The sequence below is a fragment of the Eptatretus burgeri genome, chromosome 6 (assembly GCF_056783735.1).
Source record: "Eptatretus burgeri isolate ZD-2024b chromosome 6, Ebu_testis_v1, whole genome shotgun sequence".
Lineage (NCBI taxonomy): Eukaryota > Metazoa > Chordata > Myxini > Myxiniformes > Myxinidae > Eptatretus > Eptatretus burgeri.
In genome coordinates this window covers 92387229-92413329 of record NC_140966.1, presented here as the reverse complement: position 1 = coordinate 92413329, position 26101 = coordinate 92387229, and the positions used below count along the sequence as shown (strand labels likewise).

Here is a 26101-nt window from a genome sequence, read left to right as displayed (position 1 = left end):
CCCACACGTGATCTGAGTGGAGAAAATTGAGAGAGCACGGGGAATGCATCGATTTTCAAGATGAAAATACACAATAACTGCAGCTATTTGAGTGGAGAACTTTTGCATACGTATGTATTTGGATATAAACTATCATATCATCAAGTTTTTGTATACCCCCCCCCCTCCGATGAGTGGAATGAAACTTGATTTTCAGGCACTTTCTGAGCCATGGCTGGTGGCCTATCATGACAATGTTTTTATTAACAATCTTTAACCCGTTCTTAACGAGGGAACTACGGACTACAGGTTTCGACTAGGGTCCCTACCGAGATATGCCTTAAACAACATGCAGACAAAGACAGACAGACAGACAGCATGCATGCAAGACAAGACGGAGTACTTGGTGATGTTTCATGGATGAGAGGAAAGTGTCAAAAAGCACGAATGTTGCTCATAACAAGCGGATGTCCACGGATTCGAGCCCCCAGCTCGAACGCGCCGCGTGGCAAGATGGCGGCGCTGTACTCTTTCTTTTCCGCACCACACGCGGTCTCCGCACGCTCTGACCCTGCGTAAGGTCGACTATGGGCTTCAGCTGATCTCTCTCAAGGTCCAGCATACAAATTCAGGCCTGGCCAGTTCACCAGACAAGGTCCAAATCGAAGTGCCAGGCTCCGGCAAGTGGATCGGCGAACGTGTTGAGCCGTTGGTGTGAGCAGGGACCGTCAGAGGCTCCGTCGTTTCCTCCCTTGCCTTCCCGCCTCAAAGCCCGACTTCTCAACTCCGTCCTCTCAGCTTCTTTCTCTGTACAATCACATTTTCTTTCCTTTTCCATTCCCTCAAAGCTGGCTGCCGTCGCTCTCACGGCAGAATCACCTCCTCAAAAGAGTCGATCACCGACTCAACGTGCAGGCACCCTCTCTTACTGCCAAAAATGCAGACTCGACGTGCATGCAGGTTCAGCGTCTCTCCCGGCAGATCCAACACTGTGCCTCCTTCGTTCGCTTGCTTCAAAAACACGAGCACGCCTCGAGAGTGACTGTTTCCACATACTGAACCCTTTTACGAAGCCTTCATTCGCTCGCTTCGAAGCCACCCCAAGCACGCCTCGAAAACCCGACTGTTTTCCAAACAACTTTTTCTCTCACAGTTTCTCTTTCGTTCGCTCGCTTCGACCCCGTGCACACCTCTCTCAGCGAAGCCGACAAACTCCTCCCCTTAGCTCCACCTCCCTTTCCAGGCCACCCCCCCCAGCCAACTGAGCGGGGCCCCGTCCGGGATGGGGAAGGAAGAAAAGGGAGCTCTCGTTCCACCACCACCACCACCACACAAACAATAAAACAGCCTCTTACCCTCCTGACACACTTGTAACGTCCATTTTACCACACAACCTAGCTAAACATGCATCTAATGGGGGGATCTGAGCTAATCTTATATTTAGTAGTCCAATAAGGGCCATTTCCGTAACAATATATAAAATATATATATATATATATATTGCATCTTTCTCCACTGATGAGCCAAGATATTGTGACCACCTGCCTAATATGCTGGTTGTCCTCCATATGCCACCAAAACAGCACCGACCCACGGAGGCATGGACTCTACAAGATCCCTGAAGGTGTCCTGTCTTATGTGGCACCAAAACATTACATATATATATATATATATATATATATATATATATATATATGTCTATTATATATATATGTCTATTATATATATATATATATATATATATATATATATATATATATATATATATATATATATATATATATATATATATATATATATATATATATATATATATATATATATATATATATATATATATATATATATATATATATATATATATATATATATATATATATATATATATATATATATATATATATATATATATATATATATATATATATATATATATATATATATATATATATATATATATATATATATATATATATATATATATATATATATATATATATATATATATATATATATGTCTATTATATATATATATATATATATATATATATATATATATATATATATATATATATATATATATATATATATATATATATATATATATATATATATATATATATATATATATATATATATATATATATGTCTATATATATATATATATATATATATATATATATATATATATATATATATATATATATGTCTATTATATATATATATATATGTCTATTATATATATATATATATATATATATATATATATATATATATATATATATATATATATATATATATATATATATATATATGTCTATTATATATATATATATATATATATATATATATATATATATATATATATATATATATATGTCTATTATATATATATATATATATATATATATATATATATATATATATATATATATATATATATATATATATATATATATGTCTATTATATATATATATATATATATGTCTATTATATATATATATATATATATATATATATATGTCTATTATATATATATATATATATATATATATATATATATATATATATATATATGTCTATTATATATATATATATATATATATATATATATATATATATATATATATATATATATATATATATATATATATATATATATATATATATATATATAGAGATATATAAATATACAGAGGTGTTACTTTTAGGGTTAGGCTGTATGTGTATATGTATGTATATATATATATATATATATATATATATATATATATATATATATATATATATATGTATATATGTATATATATATATATATATATATATGTATATATATATATGTATACATATATATATGTATATATATATATATATATATATGTATACATATATATATATATATATATATATATATATATATATATATATATGTATATATATATATATATGTATATATATATATGTATATATATATATATGTATATAAATATATATGTACATATATATATATATATGTATATATATATATGTATATATATATATATGTATATATATATATGTATATATATATATATATATATGATTTTCCACAAATATGCCGAGTTGATGCATATATTGTAGTTGCAGTAAAACAAACCGAGATGGTTTCATGCTCCACCAATGGCCGAAAGACCCTAAGTTTGCTTCACACTCAAGTGAACAGAAAAACAAAACATACGAATGTATACTGAAAATGCGACCGGCATTTTCATTTTCACTACCACCTCTGTTGGCGCCATCTTCATCTTCATCTCTTGCATAAGGCTCAAAACGATCTTGCTCCATAATTCCCCCAGAAACGATTGCATCACAAATTTTGTCTCCAATAGATTCTTCAAAATCCCACTAATCATTTTAAACATACTGTGAACCTTCAGAGTTTTGAATGATGGTGGAATAAATATCAGAATCTGAGCTCGAAATACCCTGTTTCTCTATGTAAACCGCCATTTGGATCAAGGTTTGTTCTGAATTTGACGTCACAGGCAAAAATCGAAAATTGACACTTTGAAGCTTTTTTCGGCACATTGTGAAAGGCAAAAAAAAAATAAATCAACATTTTTTTCCCTTCGAATTAGACCATGATTAATGATTTTCAATGGTTATCAGAAAAAGAAAAAAAACCGTTTGGGGTTCCCATTTAATCCATCGCTGCACTGCTGGACATAATCACTTGTTAACTGGATGTTATTGATAAAAATATATCAAACTCCCTGAAGTTGAGCAAATCATTTAAAAATACATACATCAATTCTCTGTATTACAGTATCATGAAAATTATAGTCATTATAGATGTGGGCCATGGGGGAAGGCGTTGAAGCATACATGACTGTTTCTTTGTTTGTGAGACAACTTACATTGAAACTTGGTGGTTTTAATTAGGGTGTGCCTGTAAACCTTTGACTAATTCTCCTGTAGGGAGTGATTATTTCTAGTTGAATAAAGTTTCACAAACTGTTTCTCAATACAAAGGTTATGAGAGCACACGTTTAAAATTAAGCTAACACACCACAATTTCCTTGACAGGTCGGGGAGTCGTCCAAAATCAGTTCTGATATGCATGTCCCCACTGAATCGTTTCTTCGGTACGAGCCGCATACCTCAGGAATCACGAGATGAGCTCCAGACCATACTTGGAACCCGCCATTTTGTTGTGCTTCATAAAGGATACATATACACCTGCAACCTGCTTGACAATTTGGGCTACATTTTACCTGCAAGCACCATCATGGTAAGGGAAATGGCCTTCACTAATTTACACGAATACCTTGTACACTACTCCTGACTGTGCAATTTCCAAATAATCATGCTCAAACTGGGTCACATCCCCACTACCCAGGCTCAGGTTTATATAGGATACCTGAAAAAAAATAAAAATCCAATTATGTCACAAAAAACATCCTTGCATTAAATAACAAAATATCCATGTTTGCAATGACTTTCTTGAACCGTACGTCTTCATTTACACAAATTTGAGGCTCCATATATAGAGTTAAATGAAAATGGTGCAAATGGGACAGTGTCGACAGAGTGGGGTGACTTAGGTACACGAGATTTGGTGGCTAAATATCATGAGTTGAAATATTTTGCCTCGTCTCCAGTGGAGTATGAGGTGTCATTTGGGATGGGTGAGGGGATGAAGGGGGAATGAGAATCCTCCGTCGTGCAAAGTCCTTCCTCGGACCACGTGAGCTCCTGACCACATACAAAGCTTTCATTTGCAGCCTGATGAAGGACTGCTCTCCCCTCTGGGCTGGTGCTCCTGCCCTTCACCTTTCTCAGCTTCACGCTGTGGAAACCAAGGCATTTCGGATCATTGGTATATCCCACGATGAGGCTGAGTCTTTGGGTCTCTCACTCTCTCATCGCAGGCAGGTCAGTGGTCTTTCTGTCTTCTACTGTCTCCTCTCCGGTCTCCTACCCGCCTGCTGTGTCTGCGATTTGTCTCCACCATATTTCTACAGGGAAGTCAAGGTCCGCCAACAATCACCTTCTGGTAAACCTACCAAAATCATGAATCACTGCTCACCTTCACTCTTTCATTCTTCATTTTTTCCCATCCTTGGAATAAACTTCCTCACTCTGTTCAATCCCATTCTTCCCTCCAGGCCTTCACAACAGCTGTTCACCACCACCTCTTATTGTCCCCCATTCAAATCTGTGATCTTTTATACCCCTTTTAATCAACGCCAAACCCACCTCCTTCAAATTCCTTGATTTCCTTCCTGAAAGTCCCTGTAATATCCATCTTGTATACCACATGTTCCCTGCCCCCATCGCTTTCCATTCCACAGATCTTCTAATGTCTCTGTTCCCCACTGTTTTGTCCTTCCCACTCCCATTCCTCTTGTCTCATGCGCCCTTGTATGCATTGTGTGTTTGCTCTCATCCGAGCCTCGACAAGGTATTAACAAAACATACTAACTACCCATTTTTGCACTGATTGGGGAGGGGGGGTGTAATGTCTGCAGGTCATCTGATGTGGCGACATCGATACATTATAAGGCAAGACCCCAAAGGTGGTTTGGGGGGGCAGGGGGCTCTCTGGAATTTGTGTGGATGGGGGAGTAGTTAAATGTTGGTATGGCTGCACAGATTTCATTGGTGGAATGTCCTCCACCTGCATTGAAGTTCATTTAATTTCATTACTGTTTGATGCATTTTCCTTAACATTCACACGTTAACCACTGGACATTCTCTTTGCTGGTTGTGCAGGTATGAAATGTGTACTAAGTAATTATATTGTTGCAGTTCTCGGAACCGCATGCATCCAACAGATAGTGGTCCCAAGACAGTTATTCCATTATTATTCGTGTAGATAGTCCCTTTACTTTTGTCCAGCGGGACAACAAGGGAGTGCGTTGCGATGATCTCATAGCTATGTTTGCTTACATCATATTTTCTTCATTTCGTTTCTACTCTTCCTTTCGTCTAATTGTTCCTGAGGAAAATCTGAGAAACGTGCACCTTTGCTGTGAGGTGGCCCTCATGGAGGCCAGCGCGTGCGGAGCCGCTGTGAGGAAATGACGACGCCCGAACATTTATGGCACAGGGCCCTCGTTCCCAAGCGAGCCCTCAACCCAACGTGTGCGGTGAGTCATACAGTGCATTTGGCAGTTCGGGATTATCGACTCGAGCTTCTGATGATCTGTGGAAGATTGCCGGTTGCATTAAAAAGGCATACGAATGAATATCTCTTAAGAGGCTGCACAAATGGTGTTTTTCACAACACAGGAAACATAGCCAGCACGATGCCCAAGCTGTGCGAAACGCGTTCGGAGGCTGATAAAGGCAACTCCACACCATGTTGGGCGGGATACGAGTGTGCAGAATAAAAGCGGCACGCTCCTTTTCAATCAAATATTTGACCCATATTGGTGTTCGCCCCATGCACACGTTAGCAGAATCAGGAGAACGCGAGCACTGACCACGTTGGCCATGGCCAAACCCAGCACACTGTAAAGAATGTACTCGAAGGCAGACACGTTCGCCGCTCGTGAAACATACATGGATTTATCCATAACGATGTACCTTCGGCTCTCGCTGGCAGCAGCAGATTCTCCATGGATGGTGAACGTCTTCTCGTCTCTATGGCCAGCGAAGCTGCAATCGAGCCGGGGAGTGTACAGTGCGGGTCACGTTGGCGCGCGCGTAGTGGGCGCGTTGATCCGCACTGGTCGAACGCCCGAGCGGGCATGCGGGAACCTCGGCCAGTCGCCAGGGCATGGCCTGGGGGTTTTGCAGGACGATTCGCAAGCCAATTTCGGTGTGGGCTCTTCATGTCATGTCATGGGATCGGAGCAGAATCTTGCCGCTGTCTGAGATGACCTTGCCAGAAACGAAGTGAGGCGGTTTCCAGCCAAAGTTAGCGGGCCACGTGAGGTGTTGGGGCCAACCGGAGCGCCCGATTCAGGTGATGACGTTTCACTTCGGGGTGGCCCATCCCCCCGCGCTGCAAGTCCTATGAAGGTAGGAGCGGTCCCTCCACCTTTCTCTTTCTCTTTCACTCGCTTGCTCTGGCCTCGTCCTCATCGACATCGCCACAACCCGCCTCCTGCTGCCTGGACTCCACCTCCTTGTCTCCGCCCACATAACGTCAACCCCACCTGCCGACCTGATCCCGCCTACCACTCAGTCCACGCACCCTGGACTCCACCCCTTCTTCACTCAAGCCCCTCCTTCAGGAACACGGTCTCCACATGCTCTGTTGAAGCTGGAGATGACACGCCAGCTGTCGGGTACCATGCCACGGAGCACCCCCCCCCCTCCGAAATGTATTGGTGGCACACCGTGCTATCAAGCACAAAGGTACCAAGAACGTCACCACAACTCCTTTCCCTTCTCGTTTCAATACTCCCTCTTCATCGGGGATTGTGTGTGTGTGTGTGTGTGTGTGTGTGTGTGTGTGTGTGTGTGTGTGTGTGTGTGTGTGTGTGTGTGTGTGTGTCCTGGCACCTGTCTGCTTAAGTTAGACTGCGGAAGATCATTATCATTAATTATTATTGTTATTATTTTCTCGTTAAGTCTGCTCTGTGTCCGTTTTTGTAAGTTGCTTTTTTAATTTGCTGCACCACACCTCTCCCCTATCTCTGCACAACACATCCCAATAAATCTTGATCGTACCACATACCTTTCCTTGCCCATTGTTAATAAATTATTATTAGGAATGTTCCCTGCTCGTTTTTGTCTTTTCTTCCATTGATCCAGCATGGTCCGAATTCTCGTTTAGCCGGGATTTTATTCCCAATGATCAATTCCTTTTAGCCGGTACATCCTTGGCAGTGTTGCTCGGCTGCATCCGATCCGGTAGAGTGATCGGGTTCGGACAAGGCATACCGAGGGCGTGTTCCCCGGTAATTAAACCACGTGATTAATTAGGTAACCCGATTAACCCATAGACGGGAGGACCCTTGGTTATGCGGTTGAGTTATTGGCGCCCACGGTCGGTTAAGCGACCCGCCGCATCACGGAATTATCCATGTGCGACGGCCTACAATTCCGGGGAGTCTGGTGGGAACTGAGATAGCTTCCCCCACCTCATGGTCTTGTCACCCGACCTCCGGCCCGCAACAATATTTCACAAATTACCAATACTTCCTTTGTTTCTTTCTATTGCTCTTCTGTGTTTCCATAAACCTCTCAATGATGTTCTCTTTGTTGTGTAGGCAAATCTTCATCATATTCTGTCAGACTCACGACCTCCAGTTCAGTTTCCTTTGGCCAGCCTTACTGCAGAGCGACGAGATGTTTGGGCACGCTTGAGAAAGCAACTGCAAGCTCAAGGGCATGGATCAGCCTTGTCGCTCATTGAGTCGGCACTCTTTTGTCTCTGCCTGGATCACCAAGACCTCAAGAAAGACAGCAAAAAAATGTTCTTTGGCAGTGGGGGTGATCGTTGGTTTGATAAGTCTGTCCAAATCATCGTAGGAAAGGATGGAGTTGCAGGGTTTCAAGCGGATCATTCATGGTGTGATGGAATGATCTCAATGTACATCATAAATAGTCTCACTGAGGTATGTTGGTGGCATATTTGTGCAGGATCTGCTATTTTTGTCAATTGTTCCTTCTATTTGTACACTTTTCCATTAAAAAAAATTGTGCAAACATCTGCATCTACAGGGTGTCCCAAAAAATATACAACTTTTCATCTTCAAAGAGGATGGTCATAACATATATTTTAAAAAAGATATATGGCTGGATAGAAAGCTGAAAGGATGAAATTTATTGTACCAATGTCAAAATTGCCACCAAAATTTAAATTTTGGTATAGAATCATCGTTTTCTTTTAGACCACATGTTCGACGTAGGCTCCACGTTGTCCGATCACTGCCTGCAAATGCGTTGTCATGTTCTCCATCACTTTGGGAAACGTTTCCTGAGGAATGTTCTGGATTTCTCAGTGGAAGTTTTCCTTCAGCTGATCAAGAGTCTGAGGCCTGGGGTTTCCATGGATCCTGTGCTTGAGATACCCCCACAAGAAGAAATCTGGAGGAGTAAGGTCAGGGAATACGGTGGCCACTCAACGTCTTCGTAGAGGGAGATAAAGCGGCTCTCAAAATGTTGGTTGAGAAAACACCTTGTTTCCCTGGCTGTATGGGGCGGTGTCCCCATCCTGCTGGAAGCACTGGGTTCTCATCTGGATCAGGTTGTTTCTCCTACAGGCCTGAGTACGTAGCTCTGGCAGATAGAATTCCTGAATCATTTCACGATAGTTCCTCTGGTTTACCGTGCAAGTGCGTCCCTGGTCATCTTCAAAGAAGTATGGACCAATTATCCCATACCAACCAACCGCCACCCACATGGTGACTTTGAGAACAGATCGAGGCACCAGTTCAGTTGATGTATTTCCAGAATTTTCAGTTCCCCAGTACCGAAGGTTTTGCTTGTTTACCTCCCCGGACAAGTGAGCATGGCATTCGTCCATCATGTGAAGTTTTTTGAGGAAGTCTACATCTTCCTCCAAATTTCGTGAGAACCAATTTGCAAAGTGTACTCGTTTGCGTTTCTGTTGATCAGTAAGCACCGTTTCCGTTTGAATTTTGTATGGAAAGGCATGAATGTCTTGGTGAAGGATCCTGTGAACGGTGCTCTTATGAATGTTTCTCTCAGCAGAAAGTCGTCAAATCGATTTTTTTGGATTCTGAACGACCGCCTGTCTCATCATTTCCACATTTTCTTCACTACGATGTGTCCTCTTCCGACCACTGTGACCTTTGTGAAGGTCACAGATGGTTCCCACATTGGTAAACTTTGCGATGGTGCACTTTATTGTCCCAAAGTTTGGTGCATGGCGCAAGTGGATACCGAAATGTCTCGAGTAAAGACGTTGCACCTGTATGACACTTTTCGTCTGGTGCCAAAGTTCAACAAATTTCGTCCGTTGTTGTACGGTCAGTCTTGGCATTTTTCTGGTGCTTGCTTGGTATCAAAATCAACTTCAGGGTATCTGCAACAAGAAATGAAGCATTAGTGACAAAATTACTGCTTTTGTAGGATCAAACAAAGCATTTTAAAAGTTGTATGTTTTTTTGGGACACCCTATATTTCCTTTGCTCGTTCTACCTTATCATTATTTTTTCTTCTTGTCTTTAACCATCAAGGACATTCAGAACCGACCAGCTGTGACCCACAACAATTCGATGATGCATCTGGAACCTGCAAATGATGTACATAGATTGGAGTTTGACCTCGACAGCAGCCTGCAGACTGCTGTTGCAACAGCTAGATTCAATCTGCAAACACTTTCTGCCTCTGCCTCCTTCTGCCACCTTGAATTCCAACATTATGGAGCGAATTTTCTCAAGGTGGGTTGAACCTCAAAATTCGTTTTGGCCACAGAAATCGATCCAATACCTTTACCACATGTCGGTTTGAGTGTTGACAAAGGTTGATTCTCTTTAAAGATTTATTTTAATTGGTATTAGGGTTCACAGAAGAGCAGAGACTATTTATATTACTTTCGATATTAACATGCAGGGTTAAAAGCGAACAACACTCACTTTCATATTCGTGAATTTTTTTTTCTCACTGCACAAACTGTTCGTATTCATGACTGCACAAACAAATTGCAGTCAAAGTTGTGGAGCACACTTTCAGTGCTTTCTGATGAACAAGTTATGAAAATAATTAATGTAAATCGAATTACAGAAATGAGATTTCAATTTCAGTTCATTAAAGGAGGAAAAGTCAAAAATATTCACATGGCATGGTAGACTGTTTCGATTTGAAGCATGTGGATCTAATTTTTTTTTTAGATCATTCGGCCTGTAGCTTATCTGGGCCCTGGCCTAATGTTGTAACTCAAATTTGGTAGCATTCTGACTGGTGGTTCGAGAGAAGAAATTTTTTGATGTAATTCACGTGATTTCCCCTATAATTGACTGTTGACCATTTTGACACACTTCTGGTCACGTGATCGGCATATTACATCAGGACTTTGTCCTTGTGTTGTAACCCAAGTTTGGTAGCATTCTGTCATAGCATTCTGAGAAGTCAAAATAGGAGATGGACGGATGGACAGATGGGCAGATGGTGCACAATGACAATACCTCATGTGGAATTCGAATTCATGAACGAGCACCAAACTTTGGTTTACGTTAAGCTTGGTTTTTGGTTCAAAGCATTTGGATCTAAAAATGAAGCACAATTACCGATTGAATAATTTAGTATAGCAGAGTTCACATTCAGTGTCCCTGGAACAGTGAATTAAAAGGTTGTGTTTTTGTAGACCATCGCACACTATTCTTTGCACTCCATTCTGTGATACTTGCTCAGCAGTGCTACTTTGCACTGCTCTGGACTACTGGCTCAGGAAATTTGCTCACGCCCTTTGCTGCCAAACTTTTACATGACCAGTAGCAAAATGCAGAAGTAACCTTCTTGCATTTACCCAACAAATTTCATCAAAGAGAACACATTATCGTGCTGAATTTTCTGGTCTCACTTCAAATCAAATGATCTTGGTTATTTCTTGCAACTGTAAAAGACTTACAAGGCCATTCAAACTTCAGGTACCGGTTCTGACAGACATATCATCCAGTTGTTTTCGCGGTGGCTTCGGCCGAGAAAGAGTAACAAACAATCGCACAAAACAAAAAAACACGCAAACGAAATTATTTATAAGATTTCAATGTTGTTAATGCACAACATGTGACAGAACTCCTACATATATTTTTCCTACAGAGCACCTCGTGGGGGGTAGTGGGAAGGAGGTTGGGATTTTTTTTATTTTTTGGACCAAGGACATGACCTTGATTACGTCGGACACATGCAAAATTTGGTGTGGATTGTCCCAACTTTACAGATGAACATCATAAGTGGGCTTCCCACCCATGTTGATGGTGGGGGGGGGGGAGGGGGGAGGGATTGTTCTTGTTGTTCTGTCCATGACTTGAACTGACGTACCCCAAGTATGTTTACAAAATTTGATGGTGATTGGCCCAGCCGTTTTTTTCGATGATTTGCAGAATGACACACACATACTTGCAGATAATTTCCTTGAGGGAAAGGGGGATTTGTGTGGGGGAGAGCAACTTAAACATTACCCAGATTCTTTAGTTCTAACACCAAAAATGTGGGCACTCCAGGTGCTATGGTTCAGCAATGAAAGAATTACATACAAGCACTCAAACACTTGAAATTACTTATATATAGATTTTCATATTCATTAACTGGTCGAAAATGTCAGATGCTACATTGAAACAATTGTTGTTTCCAGTGTTATGTCAGGTCAGGTATGGGAGCATGTGCCAGGGCAGCGTGTTGCTGCGTATACTTTCCGCCAGTACTCCAGGGGTACTCCGCCGGTACTTTCCGCTGGTCTGGCCATCCCCCAGGCAGATGCCTGGCCCATCCCCATCTCCTTTAGATGCTGATCAACATGCTGCAACCACGAGGCGCATGATCGGCCCATTGGCCTCCTCCACTCATGAGGCTCCATTGCTGAGAGAATCTAATGAGCAGGACCAGTGTCAGGAAAACGAGCCACATGTCCATACAACCACAGCTGATGCTCACGGACGATGCAGGTAACAAATCTCGTTTGAGTCTCTCTCAGCAACCGCTCGTTGGACACAAAGTCTGACCAGTGATAGTCAAGGATTCTCTGAAGTGACCTGGTACCAAAGGAATTATGTCTCCGTCTCAGATTTCCAGTCAGAGTCCAAGTCTCACATCCATAGAGCAAGACTGGAAGCACCAAGGACTTGAAGACTCTGACTTTCGACGTCCAGCACAGGTACCGGCAGCGCCACATCCCATGATCCAATGAATCCGTGACTCCCCAGGCCTGACTCAGACATCTATTGACCTCTGGCTCACATTCAGCAGAGACATGAATGTCACTGCCAAGGTTAGTGAACCTCTCCGTGACCACAACATCCTCACCACAAACAGGCACAGACAAAATAGCAGCATCCAAGATGTCATTGAAAGCCTGGATCTTAGTTTTGACCCAAGAGACCCGTAATCCCAGTGGCTCTGACTCCTCATTGAGCACCCCGAGAGCCTCCAAAGATATCTGGAGTCTCCGCTAGGTTGACTGCATCATCTGCGAAATCATGATCAGAGATCTTGACATTCCCAAATGATGCAACACAGCTTGATCTCTCTGACATGCTCCCCAGAATCCAGTCGATATAAGTGATGAAAAGTGTGTGGGCCAGCACAGACCCATGATAAACTCCAGTACCAATGGGAAATAAGTCAGAAATGGTATCACCACATCTCACAGCACTCTCAGTACCAGAGTATAGTTTAGACATCAAATCGATCAGTTTTGGTGGCACCCCACCAAGACCAAGAATCTTCCAGAGGGCATCCCAATTCAATGAATTGAACGCTTCACAGAGATCAACATAGGTTGCAAGCAGCCCCTGCTGAAACTCTCGTCTGAGTTCGGTGAGGACACGAAGAGCAAGGATACGGTAAATCGTTGACCTCTTTGGTGTAAAGCCTGACTGCTCTAGGTGCTGGTGCTAAAGCAGATGGTGGTGAACAGGATGAAGAATTATCCGAGCAAAGACCTTGCCTGGCAAGGAGAGCAGCATCTCCCCTCGGTAGTTGTTGCACTTCTGGTGATCACCCTTCCCTTTCCGGAGAGGGATAACAAGGCCCCTCTCCCAATCAGTTGGGATGATGCCTGTGTTCCAGACAGAGCACAGAACTGCATGCATCGACATGAGTACAGCAATTCCACCAGCCTTTAGAAGTTCAGCATGGATGCCACAAATCTCTGGAGCTCTACCCCGATTCAACTGGTTCACCATAGTCTGTGTTTCCACAAGCGAAGGTGGACCACAGTTGATTGGAGGGTTAGCAATAGGGATAGTAATACCCCTGACATTCAACTCGACAGATGGTGGATCAGCCTGGTGCAGCAACTCAAAGTAAGAATCATGCTGCAACCTGCAGCGTCTTAAGCAGTTGAAGTACAGCGAGGAACTTTTCGGTGGATTGAATGTTCTGCTGTTCAGTGGGCCTTCACAGTGGGCCTTCACTTCAGACTCCTCTGTCAAGAGCCCACCACCCTCTGCTTTAACTGCAGTTTGCCAAGGGACATGATTGGAGGAATGCAATGAGTGAATTCCCCTGTAAGCAAGTTGAGAATCACTTGACCATAGGTGATGCTCTACCCTATCACAGATTCCTTGCAAACAGGCTTCCTTGTCCACCCTTATGTGCACGCAGAGTTTTACGCCTCAGCTACCTGAACAACTCCGCTCTGCCATTCAGCCTGGCCCTGCAACTCTTGTCAATGTTATCCAGTGTCCCTTAAGAGACAAAGTTCTTCTTCGCCCAATGGTGAGTTCCAAGACATCAACTGGCAACATCAAGGACTGTGGTCTTAAAGACACTCCACAACTCTTCAGGATCCCCAAAAGCAATGGTTCTCAACCTGGGGGTCACGACCCCCTGGGGGTCCCGAGATTATTTTCGGGGGTTGCGGGAAGATTGTCAAAACAAATAAACAAAGAAATATATAATAAAGAAATTCATAAATATTTTTGAAAATTATTTTTCAATTAAATCTCCCATACCAAAGTTATAATGTCGTCATTATTAAAAATATTTGAGCAACAAGTGAAGTGTGTGTGTGTGTGTGTGTGTGTGTGTGTGTGTGTGTGTGTGTGTGTGTGTGTGTGTGTGTGTGTGTGTGTGTGTGTGTGTGTGTGTGTGTGTGTGTGTGTGTGTGTGAGAGAGAGCGCGCGCATGCGCAGCACAGTGGCGGGTGCTGAAAGTCAATGTTAGCGCTAGGTAACTACTGCAAGGTGGCTGAATATGGATTGGTGGCTTGTCAAAAAACGTCTGCCAGCTCAAGATGCGGACCAAGACGACACATGTGAAGGTGGGCCAACTGTTACAAGTTCAACTGAAAAACGTAAGGCGCCGGCAGCAGATATGGCCTCCAACAAGCGTCGGAAATATCACACTGACTTTCTGCAGTATGGATTCACATGCCTAGCCAAAAATGAAGTGGAATATTCACAGTGTGTTCTGTGTTCAGAAGTGCTTGCTCACGAAAGCTTGAAACCAGTGAAATTGAAGAGACATTTACAAACCAAACACCCATCCTACATTGACAAACCATTAGATTTTTTTCGTCGTAAGGAGGGAGAACTACAGAGCCAAAAGACGACTGTACGTGAGCACTCTACAATCCCTGTCAAAGCCCTGTTGGCTTCATATGAAGTGGCATACCTGGTTGCTCAATTCAAAAAGCTCCATACTATTGCAGAGAGCTTGATCTGCCCAGCAGCGATTGCAATTACCAGAGCTATGCATGGTGAAAAAATAGCGAGCACACTTGAGACTATTCCACTGTCTAATGACACAATGGTGAGGCGCATTGGTGAAATGGCCAACGACATTAAAGAGCAGCTCATTGACCGAGTGAAGAAAAGTGGAAGATTTTCCCTCCAAATTGACGAAACAACGGATGTTTCCAGTGATGCACAGTTACTTGTTTTTGTAGTCTCCAGATAAAAACCAAGAATACAGCTGCTTTGTTCAAAGAAACAGGCCCAGCCATCCCACTAAAATGATTAAGTGAATACTATCTGACAATACAAGCCTGTGCCTTTACAGATGTAACTGTTAAAAAAAAGAATTATTGAGTGTTATTGTGTTCAATTATTGTGAGTCAGTATTATCTGAATTATTGTGTTCAATTATTTTGAGTCAGTATTATCTGAATTATTGTGTTCAATCTGAAAAAAAAATGAAACTGAAAACCCATTGAGAATCGTTGTTATAAAGGGGAAAATGCAAAATGAGATGAATGATAATTATCTATTATAATAGGCTACAAGCCTACAACAGGCATAACTGTGATAATAACTGTGAATGAACTGAGAATAATACGCCTGTGGGGACACTGAAAGGTATTTGCACTGTGCTTAAAGCTGTTTTGCAGGCCCAGCTATATGAGAATGAATGATAATAGCCTATTGCCATCAGCTTGTAAAGCAGTCCTGTTGCCTCCTTCAAAATGAGTTGTGCTGTCGGATCTTGAATAAAATTTAAAACTGTACTTAAAGCCAAATTGATTTAGTTTTTGTTAGATTTCGTAAGTATATTAATGACTTCCGTCATCTGTTTGTGTGTTTGTTTGTGTGTGTTTGTTTGTTTGTAGGCACGATAACTCGAGAACGGAAGAAGCTTCCAATGTCAAATTACACCACGTGATTCAGGAGGGTGATGGCTAGTGCTGATTAGATTTTGGTCAAAATCGGTCAAAGGTCAAGGTCACAGTGAGGTCAAACATTCGATTTTTGATGGTTTGGTACAGAATCATCATAGAAACTTCTGGTTTGCATCGCTCCCTTCTCTGGAGACAGCTTTTATTAGACAAGGTCAGAGGTCAAGTTGACGATTTCATAAGTACCAGTCTATGACTGCTTGTTGTTTTGTTTTTTTGTATAATTTTGGTCAGTAATGCAAGGTTTGTGTACGTCTGGTAGCAGGTCCTGTGTGATAGTAACCTCTGTCTGCAGCAGAGGGTCGCTCAAACTTCCAGTCTGTGTCCCGTGCATAAATAGGCTACGTACCACTCTGCAATTACAGAAGCCTTTTTATGAATGTGGCTGGCTGTTTTTACTGTGTTATACATCATAGTGTAAATAATTAATTTATGATGCCAGTTTAGTTTCGTTTAGTTCTGTTTACTCTTAACAGCTGGCAGTACCTAGGCGTTGACCAATGTGCTCCAGGCACTGTGGATTTTTTAATGCGCTCCATGACGTCACTGCAGTGTGTTTCAAGTGTGTTTCAAGTGTGAGTCGGGAGGGGGGTCGCGAACCCCAACTTAAATTTTTTGGGGGGTCGCGGCTCCAAAAGTTTGAGAACCACTGACCTAAAGCACCTAGACCCCCCAAATCTCCATTGAGGCTGTTCACAAACTCCTCAGCCACACTCTTATCCTTGAGCTTGCCAACATCCAGCCAAGGCTGGGATGGTACCATTTTCCTGGATTTAATCTGCATCTTCAGAGTTGCTACAACAAGCCTGTCATCAGTATTGAGGAACTGAGCACTCCGGTAGACCGTGCAGTTCTGGATTATCCTCCAGCGGCCATCAACGAGCACATGGTCAATCTCCTTTGCCACACCACCAGCATTGGAATACCAAGTCCAGCGGTGAGCCTGTGGGGGCTGAAACCATGACCCAGCCACCCTAGGTCCATGACTTACAAAGTGTGACTTCTTCATGACTTTTTTAATTGAATCATATTTTTCATCACTGGATGTGCCAGAACCAGAAAGACATTCGCCCTCAAGCTGCTCAAGGAACAAATCCAGCGCTGTTATGGCAGAGACAAGATAACTTTGAAAGTTTGCGCATTGACAGGTGTCGCTGCTAGACTGGTCAACGGTTCTACACTTCATCCCATTTTGAAGTTGCCTGTTCAGAAGGATGGCAAAATTTTGAACATGACTATGCTGAATAGCGACTACTTGAGACATATGCAAATTTAATGGAAGGATGTCGAGATCCTAATTGTTGATGAGATCTCACTGGTTCCCTACGAAATGGTCTGCATGAATGATCAGCGTCTTAAGCAGTTGAAGGACAGCGAGGAACTTTTCGGTGGATTGAATGTTCTGCTGTTCAGCAACTTAATGCAACTACCACCAGTGAGAAGAAGCGCTGTATTTCAGCAACCTGAGCGAATGCAACCAGGAATACATTTGTGGTGAGTATTCTTGTTTTGCGAGATTACGTAAAACATGCGACAACAAGGCGAAATGACGTTCATCGATCTATTGCATGATCTGAGAGTAGGAATTATCAAACAGGAGCATTTGGACCTTCTCTTGAGGAAGATGAATGGCAACGACACAGACGAATTCAGCATCGAAAAAACCTTGCGAATTCGCCCAACAATTATGCAAGTGGACTGTCACAATAAAGCGGTGCTGAATTACTATGCAAACCAGAATGTCGGCATGACTACTATTCATGCACATGACAAGATTGTTGACTCGACAAGCAATTTGGAAGATGCAGAGTTGCAAAAGTTGATTCCTTCCGATTTGAATAAGACTAACGGATTGCCCAAAGAGCTTACTTTGTTTACAGGTGCGAAGGTGTTGCTGCGCTACAACTTGGCCACAATCAGAGGACTGGTGAATGGAGCAATGGGTCAATTCACGTAAATAATTTGGCCACATTTCTGACATGCGGAGATATATGCCGAAGACATCCCAGTGGTGATGATTGACTTTGATATTGGCATCTATCAAATTGAACCAGTCATCGCAATTTCCTGCAAAATATTCCTTTGGTACTGCCGAAAGGCGCATGCTTTTACTGATTCTCTGCTGGTCATCGACAGTGCACAAAATGCAAGGCTCAACTGTGGACCGCTCAGTCATCAACTTGGCCTCAATGTTGTTTGCACCAGGACAGGCTTATGTGGCTTTAAGTCGAGTCAGACCGCTGGATGGACTACGTTTGGAAGAGTTGGATTGTGCAAAGCTTACATTGGGCAATACTTGCAATCAAAAGTCTTTGGCAGAAATGGAAAGATTGTGTAAATTGCCGAATTACAAACATTGAATTGCAATAAAACATACTGATTTTTATGAAACTGAAAATTTTGTGTTTTGTATGAGGAGAAATTAAATATTTCATTTAGATATACTTCACAGATACGAAAAGAAAGAACATTTTATTCAGAATATTCAAGACTAAAAAAAACAAACGAGAAAACAAGTAAATGAAAAAACAAGATTTTGGGCTATACCCTTTTCTTTAATTAAGTATTTTTTAAATGCACTTAAAAGGAGAAAATAATTTTTCTTTGCCAATTCCTTTAAATTTCAGAATTTTGCATTCATTCATATTACGCAAAATGAAAGTGGGTGGCTCCTTCTCTCCCTTCCTCCTCCAACAAAACTCCAATTTCATACAAAAGGACATTCCTCCCAAACCAGAAATCGTCGCTACAGTATTCTACATATTGTAATGCATTCATGAACACCCCATTTGACTTTGGGACTTGTGTTCTTCAGCAAGAAATCCCCATCAAAATCATCAACTCCCTCTCACAACCAAAGTCAACACACAAAACTCCAATTTCTTGCAAAAGGATATTCGTCCCAAACAAGAATTTGCGGTTACATATTCTACATATCGTAACACATTCAACAACACCCAAACCAAAATTTTGACTTTTGTCCAACTGCAAGAAATCACCCACAACATCGCCAACCCCTTTCGTAACTGCAAAATCATATTCCTGACAAATAGAGTGGAGCACTGCATGAGAAACAGCCACCCACTTTTATTTTTGCCTCATATAAATGAATGCAAAATTCTGTGGATGGTTTAAATTCTGTGAAAATTTTGTGAAACATAATATGAATGAATGGATGCAAACAAGCCAAAAGGGAGTATGAGAAGGACATGGCTGAGAACATTAAACATAATAGCAAGGCATTCTCTTCGTATATCAGGGGAAAAGAACAGATTACAACCAGTGTGGGTCCATTGAGAAATAGCATCGGGAGAGTGGTTAGTGATGAAAGTGAGATGGCAGGCTTATTAATCAGGTATTTTGCTTCAACTTTTACGCAAGAACAGTCAGGAGAATTTTCAATAGCTGAGAGTATTTATCAAGAATGTGAGAAAGGGCTTTTACAGAATATCCAGGTTTGAGTGGAGGAGGTAAAGGAACAGCGAGGAAATCTAAGAGTGGATCTGGCTCTGGGGCCAGATAATATGCACCTGCGAGTGTTAAGGGAAGAGGCTGAGCAGGTGAGCGAGGTATAAACGGATATTTTCAAAAGCTCACTGGAGTCAGGACAGGTACCGGAGGATTGGAGAGCAGCAAATGTAACACCATTATTTTAAAAAGGATCCAGAGAAGAATTGGGGAACTATAGACCTGTTAGTTTCACTTGAGTTGTGGGGAAGGTGTTGGAGACATTAATTAAGGACCAGATGAGGAACCATTCAAATAAATACAAACTAATTAAAGGTAGTCAGCATGGGTTTACCAAAGGTAGTTCCTGTCTCACAAATCTTTTAGAGTTCTATGAAGCAGTTTCTGATTGGGTGTATGAGTGAAAGGCAGTGGACATAGTATATATCGACTTTAAGAAGACATTTGAAAAGGTACCACATCAAAGATTATTAGCCAAAGTGAGGGCTTGTGGAGTGGCTGGTCACATATATATATATATATATATATATATATATATATATATATATATATATATATATATATATATATATATATATATATATATATATATATATATATATATATATATCCGATATATAAGGGGGTTGACTCAGCCTGTCATCCTTCAGAGGTTGGCGAAATGAGTACCAGTCTACTGGGCCGGTGTATACCCCGGTTAAAACAGGTGTACCATATCCCTGTGTTGCAAGAGGTGACCAGGGTTGCGTCAGTAAGGGCATCCAGTGTAAAACATGTGCCAAATCACTATGCGGATCATACGGATGATCTGCTGTGGCGACCCCTAACGGGAGCAGCCGAAAGAAGAAGAAGAAGATATCCGATATATATATATATATATATATATATATATATATATATATATATATATATATATATATATATATATATATATATATATATATATATGTATGTGTATCTATCTATATATACTAGTAGTAATGCCCGGCCTTGCTCGGGCTAGCAATAAAGCCCAGTGTTGCCCGGGCTTTCTTGCAAATTTCCTGAATAGCTGTTAGTGGTTAGGGGTTAGCGGTTCGGGGTTAGGGTTAGGGTTGAAGTTAAGGTTAGGGTCAGCGGTTAGCGTTAGCGGTTAGGGTTAGGGTTGCAGTTAGGGTTAGGGTCAGCGGTTAGGGTTAGTGGTTAGGGTTAGGGTTAGCGGTTAGGGTTAGGGTTAGCTGTTAGGGTTAGGGTTAGCTGTTAGGGTTAGGGTTAGCTGTTAGGGTTAGGGTTAGGGTAGCTAACCCTAACCCTAACACTAACCCAAACCCTAACCCTAACCCTAACAGCGTGGCGGAGAGGGGGTAAACAGCGCCCGGGGCAAAGTGGAAATTTGCGTCCAACGTAGGCCTTAAACTTGAGTGGATTTAAATGGAAAATCCCATAAGGGATATCGATTTATCGATTATTTTCGAATATCGGAAGTGTTATGGAAAATTTTTTTATAGCTAATGACCTAAGTTGGACCAAAAGCCATAATCGTACCGAATTTGAATGGAATCCGTTGGAGTTTGTGAAAATGCATCAAAACGAATTTTGAGGGGCCTCTTTAGGGGACAATAATATCATTAGTATATGTGCCAAATCTTGTTTCATTTCATGCAGTAACAAAAATCTGATGGTGGAACAAAGAAAGGGGCGTGCCAAAATATATATATATATATATATATATATATATATATATATATATATATATATATATATATATATATATATATATATATATATATATATATATATATATATATATATATATATATATATATATATATATGCACACACACATACATATGTATGTATATATTTTTTAACCTTCAAAAGTTTTCTTCTCTGAATTGGCTGAGCAGATCAAGGCAACTCTTTAGACATACATCCGCCTATCCATGAGGAACAAAATGTTCACACATATGTTGTCATCAGTCACATCGTTTGGTAAACATTGGATTTACCCACAAACCCATAAAAAATCTCCAAAATTGCTGGACAGATGCAGGGAAAACTTCACACAAATGTTTCCCAATCCTTGGGTATACAAATTTGTTCAGTAATAATTGAGAGGTCATATGTTTTGGCAGCCATGTTGGATTGAAGAAAAATATTAAATAATCTTTTCTGTGGAATTTCTTAATCAGTAGACATGTAACTTCAGAATTATGATCTAGTAGTGATTGGGAATTCATGTTTTAAATTTCAAATTGATCGGATGCATGGTCTGGCAGCCAGAATTATTTATTTTTTTCTTTATGGATTTATTTATTTATTATTATTATTTTTTCGTTTTGTTTTTTTTGAAATCAGGCTCACTTGGCTGTGTCTGGATTGTTTTGATGGTAGAGGAGTGGCAGCTGAAATGCGAATCCTATCCATATTCCTCCTGATGACTTTGTCTTTGCTTTTTCCTTGTTTGGGTTCCTTCTGATTACTCCAATGCAGGACTGTACCGATTTGGTCCTCCATTTGATTTGAATTGAATTTATTGTAATCCCGTTCTAAATTCAATTGAATGGTAATAAAAAAAAACGTTTTGGGTCAGGGTTAGGTGTGCAATCAAAGTGGGGTTGCATCAAAGCGGGACGTCTTAGTACCCGGTCATCACTGCCAGTATTTATAAAGTGGTAGTTCTATTTATGCCTCTTAATAATTTGGTCACACCAGTACACGAATGTCGCACAAAATACTCCACATAATTATATAGAAACACCACACAAAGCAAGTCCTGGCAAGGGTCTGCAATCTGATTGCTCTTTTTCTTGTTCGGGTACCAAGCCTACAAGGCTGGGTAACCTATTGTTTTTCTTCTGTTCATTGTTATTTTTATTCTGCCAGCAATTTTTCGTTTTTTTTTTTTGCTTTAAAAGTCATTTTCTCGGCAACCGTTTTGACAGTCCGATTGACACGAAATTTTCACCATAGTATGTCTTTGTTTGTGGAATTTTCATGTGATAATTATGATGTCATAGGTCACGTGGTACGGGCGCGATCTTTGAAAAATCGAAAAACTTTGGACGTCGATTTCACTGGAAGCATTCGCTGGAAAAAATTGAAACAGCTCATTGTCAAGAACTCTTCAAGGGGTATAAGTGATGTAAACCACGACATCATTAGTGAAGTGGTGTCCCGGTGAAAATTCGACAAGTAGAATGCTGCATCCGAAAATTTTGAAATTTCTTGAGCGTCATCTCTGCAACAACTTGCGGAAGGAAAAAAAAAAATATAATGACATCATCGGTCACATGGTTCAGCAGGTATATTGGTTTGAAATTATTTCTTTTTTAATCTCCTCCAGAACGGCTGGACAAATTGAGGTGAAACTTTACACACACATTCCCCAAGACATCGTTGTACAAGTTTGTTAATTTCTAATTGATAGGTCACATGGTTTGGCAGCCATATTGAATTTACCCTAAAACCTTCAAACATATTCTCCAGAACGGTTGGTCAAATCAAGGGGAAACTTCATACACATATTCTCCAAGGCTTGGGGATATGTTTGTTAATGAATAATAATTGATAGTTCACATGATTTGGCAGCCATATCAAATTTACCCTAAAACGTTCAAACATATTCTCCACAAAGGCTATTCAGATCAAGGGGTTATAAAGTGCCAGCAGTTATGTAGTGGCCGTTCTAGTTTATTTTGTCATTAGAATTTCATGCCATGGTAGAAGGACGTATTAAGTTGCTTAATATGTTAACATGGCATGCATATAAAACATGAGAATTCTAATGGATTTTTGTCATTATTTACAGTAATCAAATCAGGTCATGATGATTGTTCTGATGTTTCACATTCCACATCAGAATGCTTCAGTGGAAACACACACACACATGCACGCGCACGCGCACACACACACACACACACACACACACACACACACACACACACACACACACACACACACACACACACACACACACACACACACACACACACACACACACACACACACGCACACGCGCACACACACACACACACACACACACACACACACACACACACACACACACACACACACACACACACACACACACACATACACACACACACACATTGCCTTTTATTGGGATAGATTTGGACACTTTCTCGATTTATTTAATGATTTAATTACTGTTATTTTGACGTTTTCCAAATTATGTATTTGATGAATCATTTAAATTTTCAATTTGTCACAAAACTCTTTATACTGCTTGCTGTCTGAGGTGCATATACCCAGTGTTGAGATTTTTTCTTCCTTGTTTCCCTCTGTGTAAGCAGTCACCATTACACAGTATTATGTGATTCGGTCACAATGAAATGGATGTGAAATTATTCAGGACCATATTTCTCTGTTAGAGGATTGCACCTCATCTGTGTGCCAGAATGACACAAGTAAACCTCATCAACAACAATCACGTGTCTGTTTTTGGTCGGGAGTACATTGTGCTCGTGGAGGTGGTTGTTCACATAAACATATAATGGTTCCAGAAAGCATATACAATCCTGTGCAATTTTGTCATTTTCTTTGAAAAATGTAACCAAAATTCGGAAATATAATTGTGTCCCATCACCTCTGGTGATGCAGGAATTGTTTGATTTCTCCATGCTATTTCAATATATTGCATTTATTTCATTGACGTTTAGTGTATCGAAATCCGAATTGGTCATTATGTTAAAACTGGTCACAAAATTGTTGTATATATTGGACTAAATTAATTATATCACATGCATTCGCCCACGGTAATGTAAGGGTGCTCTGGTGGAGATGTTTTTTGAAAATCCTTGCAGGTTTTTGAAACTCCTTGCACTGTGACAAGTCATGTTTGCTGCTTTGCCGTTTTAAGCATTATTGAACTTTATCAGTTTATCTGTCTTTCATTATCACCTTCCAGGGATGCGGTGTCAGTCCAGACAGTATTATGCAGTTAGCACTACAACTGGCATTTACCCGCATGTATGGACACCATGCCGTGATGGTCGCACCTTGCAGCACAAGCACCTTCCTAGATGGCCGCACAGAGGCATTGAGACCAGCCACGACTGAGGCTCTGAAATGCTGCACAGCGTTTTGTGTGGAGTCTTTAATACACGGCTCACATCGCACAGCTGTTCTGCGCCAGTTAATTGAAGCAACTTCTCAGCAGCACAAGATACTTGTCTCAGAAGCTGCCACAGGTATGGCATTTATGGCATCTTCTTAAATGCTGTAAAATTTCACTTGATTTTGTATCTTTAGGTTGTAAAGGTTGAAAAATATAGGGTGGAATTTTTTTTTCCAAACAGTTTCAGGGTACCAAATCCAAGATGGCCACCAACATTGAAAATGGACTCTCGTTGGGGAATAGTTGGCATTGAATATAACTTGTAGTTTCTGTTGTGAATTCAGCTAATGTTGAAACCATATTTATAACGACAGACACCAAAACAAATTATATTATGTGTAAGAAAGACAATATATGCCTGGTGTTGGCTTAATGGTTTGGGTGGTGGGTTTGCGATCTGAGTGTCCTGAGTTCAAATCCTGCTTGACTGTTGAATTAATACCAGGTCGGGTTGACTCAGCTTGTCATCCTTCCAAGATTGGCAAAATGAGTACCAGTTTGCTCGGATGGTTGAACCATTTGAGTATCCTGTGTTGGAGTTTTGACCTGTCCAGGATTGTTCCCAATAGCCCATGAGACTGCTTTGGCAGCACTGTTGCTTGGTACAGAGTGTGGTCCCAATGGAATGGAATGGAAAGACTATTTGACAGCCATTTTGAATTTTAAAATGGCCACCGTGAAAAATGGTGTTATGGTTCTCGGAACTGTGACCCCAAGGCAAATGACAATTGTTGAAGAAATTCTCAATTCCTCCTGTGCATTTGAGTCATTTACTAAAAACAAACACATACAAACAAAAATGAACATATCGATTTGGAGAATTTCAGAGGTGCTTCAAGAAGCAACACAGTCTTCCTCTCGATTCTGTAGGACATAGAAACTTTAAATTCTTATATACAGTAGTTTTAAGTGAGACAAAATCTGTTCTTTCTTCCACACATGCTGGAACCACAGTCGACAGGTTAAAGGTTCATGGAAGAGAACACGTACACCATTTGTGCAGCAGTCAGCTTAATTTTGAAGGACTAAGGAATATACTATTCAGGAATCAGAGGATTGAGTTTACCCTCAGCACAGAATGATGTCAAGACTGCAGCCCTTTGGGTACTTTGATGGATTACACATGGTTCCATGGTATGGAGGTCAGAAGGTCAGCCTGCTTTGAAAAGGATAAGGAATGATATATAATTTGAAGCTGACAAAAGTGTAAAAAAACATCTGGATATTTCCATAAACAAACATTCCATTTTAGTGAAAATAATATCTCAAACCAAACTTTCTGGCACCTTATTTATAA

The 26101-nt window shown here is 40.6% G+C and overlaps 1 protein-coding gene across 8 annotated transcripts in view; it reads left to right on the top strand.

Annotated features, from left to right (window-relative positions):
• The window catches only part of LOC147025338 (carnitine O-palmitoyltransferase 2, mitochondrial-like), a 138984-nt gene that overhangs the window by 81536 nt on the left and 31347 nt on the right, over window positions 1-26101 (top strand). For 7 of the 8 annotated variants that reach the window (XM_085886215.1, XM_085886218.1, XM_085886214.1 and 4 more), the window contains 4 exons: window positions 4046-4250; window positions 8185-8532; window positions 10120-10323; window positions 24595-24877. In XM_085886215.1, coding sequence (XP_085742341.1) covers window positions 4046-4250; window positions 8185-8532; window positions 10120-10323; window positions 24595-24877 — 1040 coding nt within the window. The remainder of the gene's footprint in view (window positions 1-4045; window positions 4251-8184; window positions 8533-10119; window positions 10324-24594; window positions 24878-26101) is intronic. The other variant, XM_085886219.1, reaches the window with a different exon arrangement.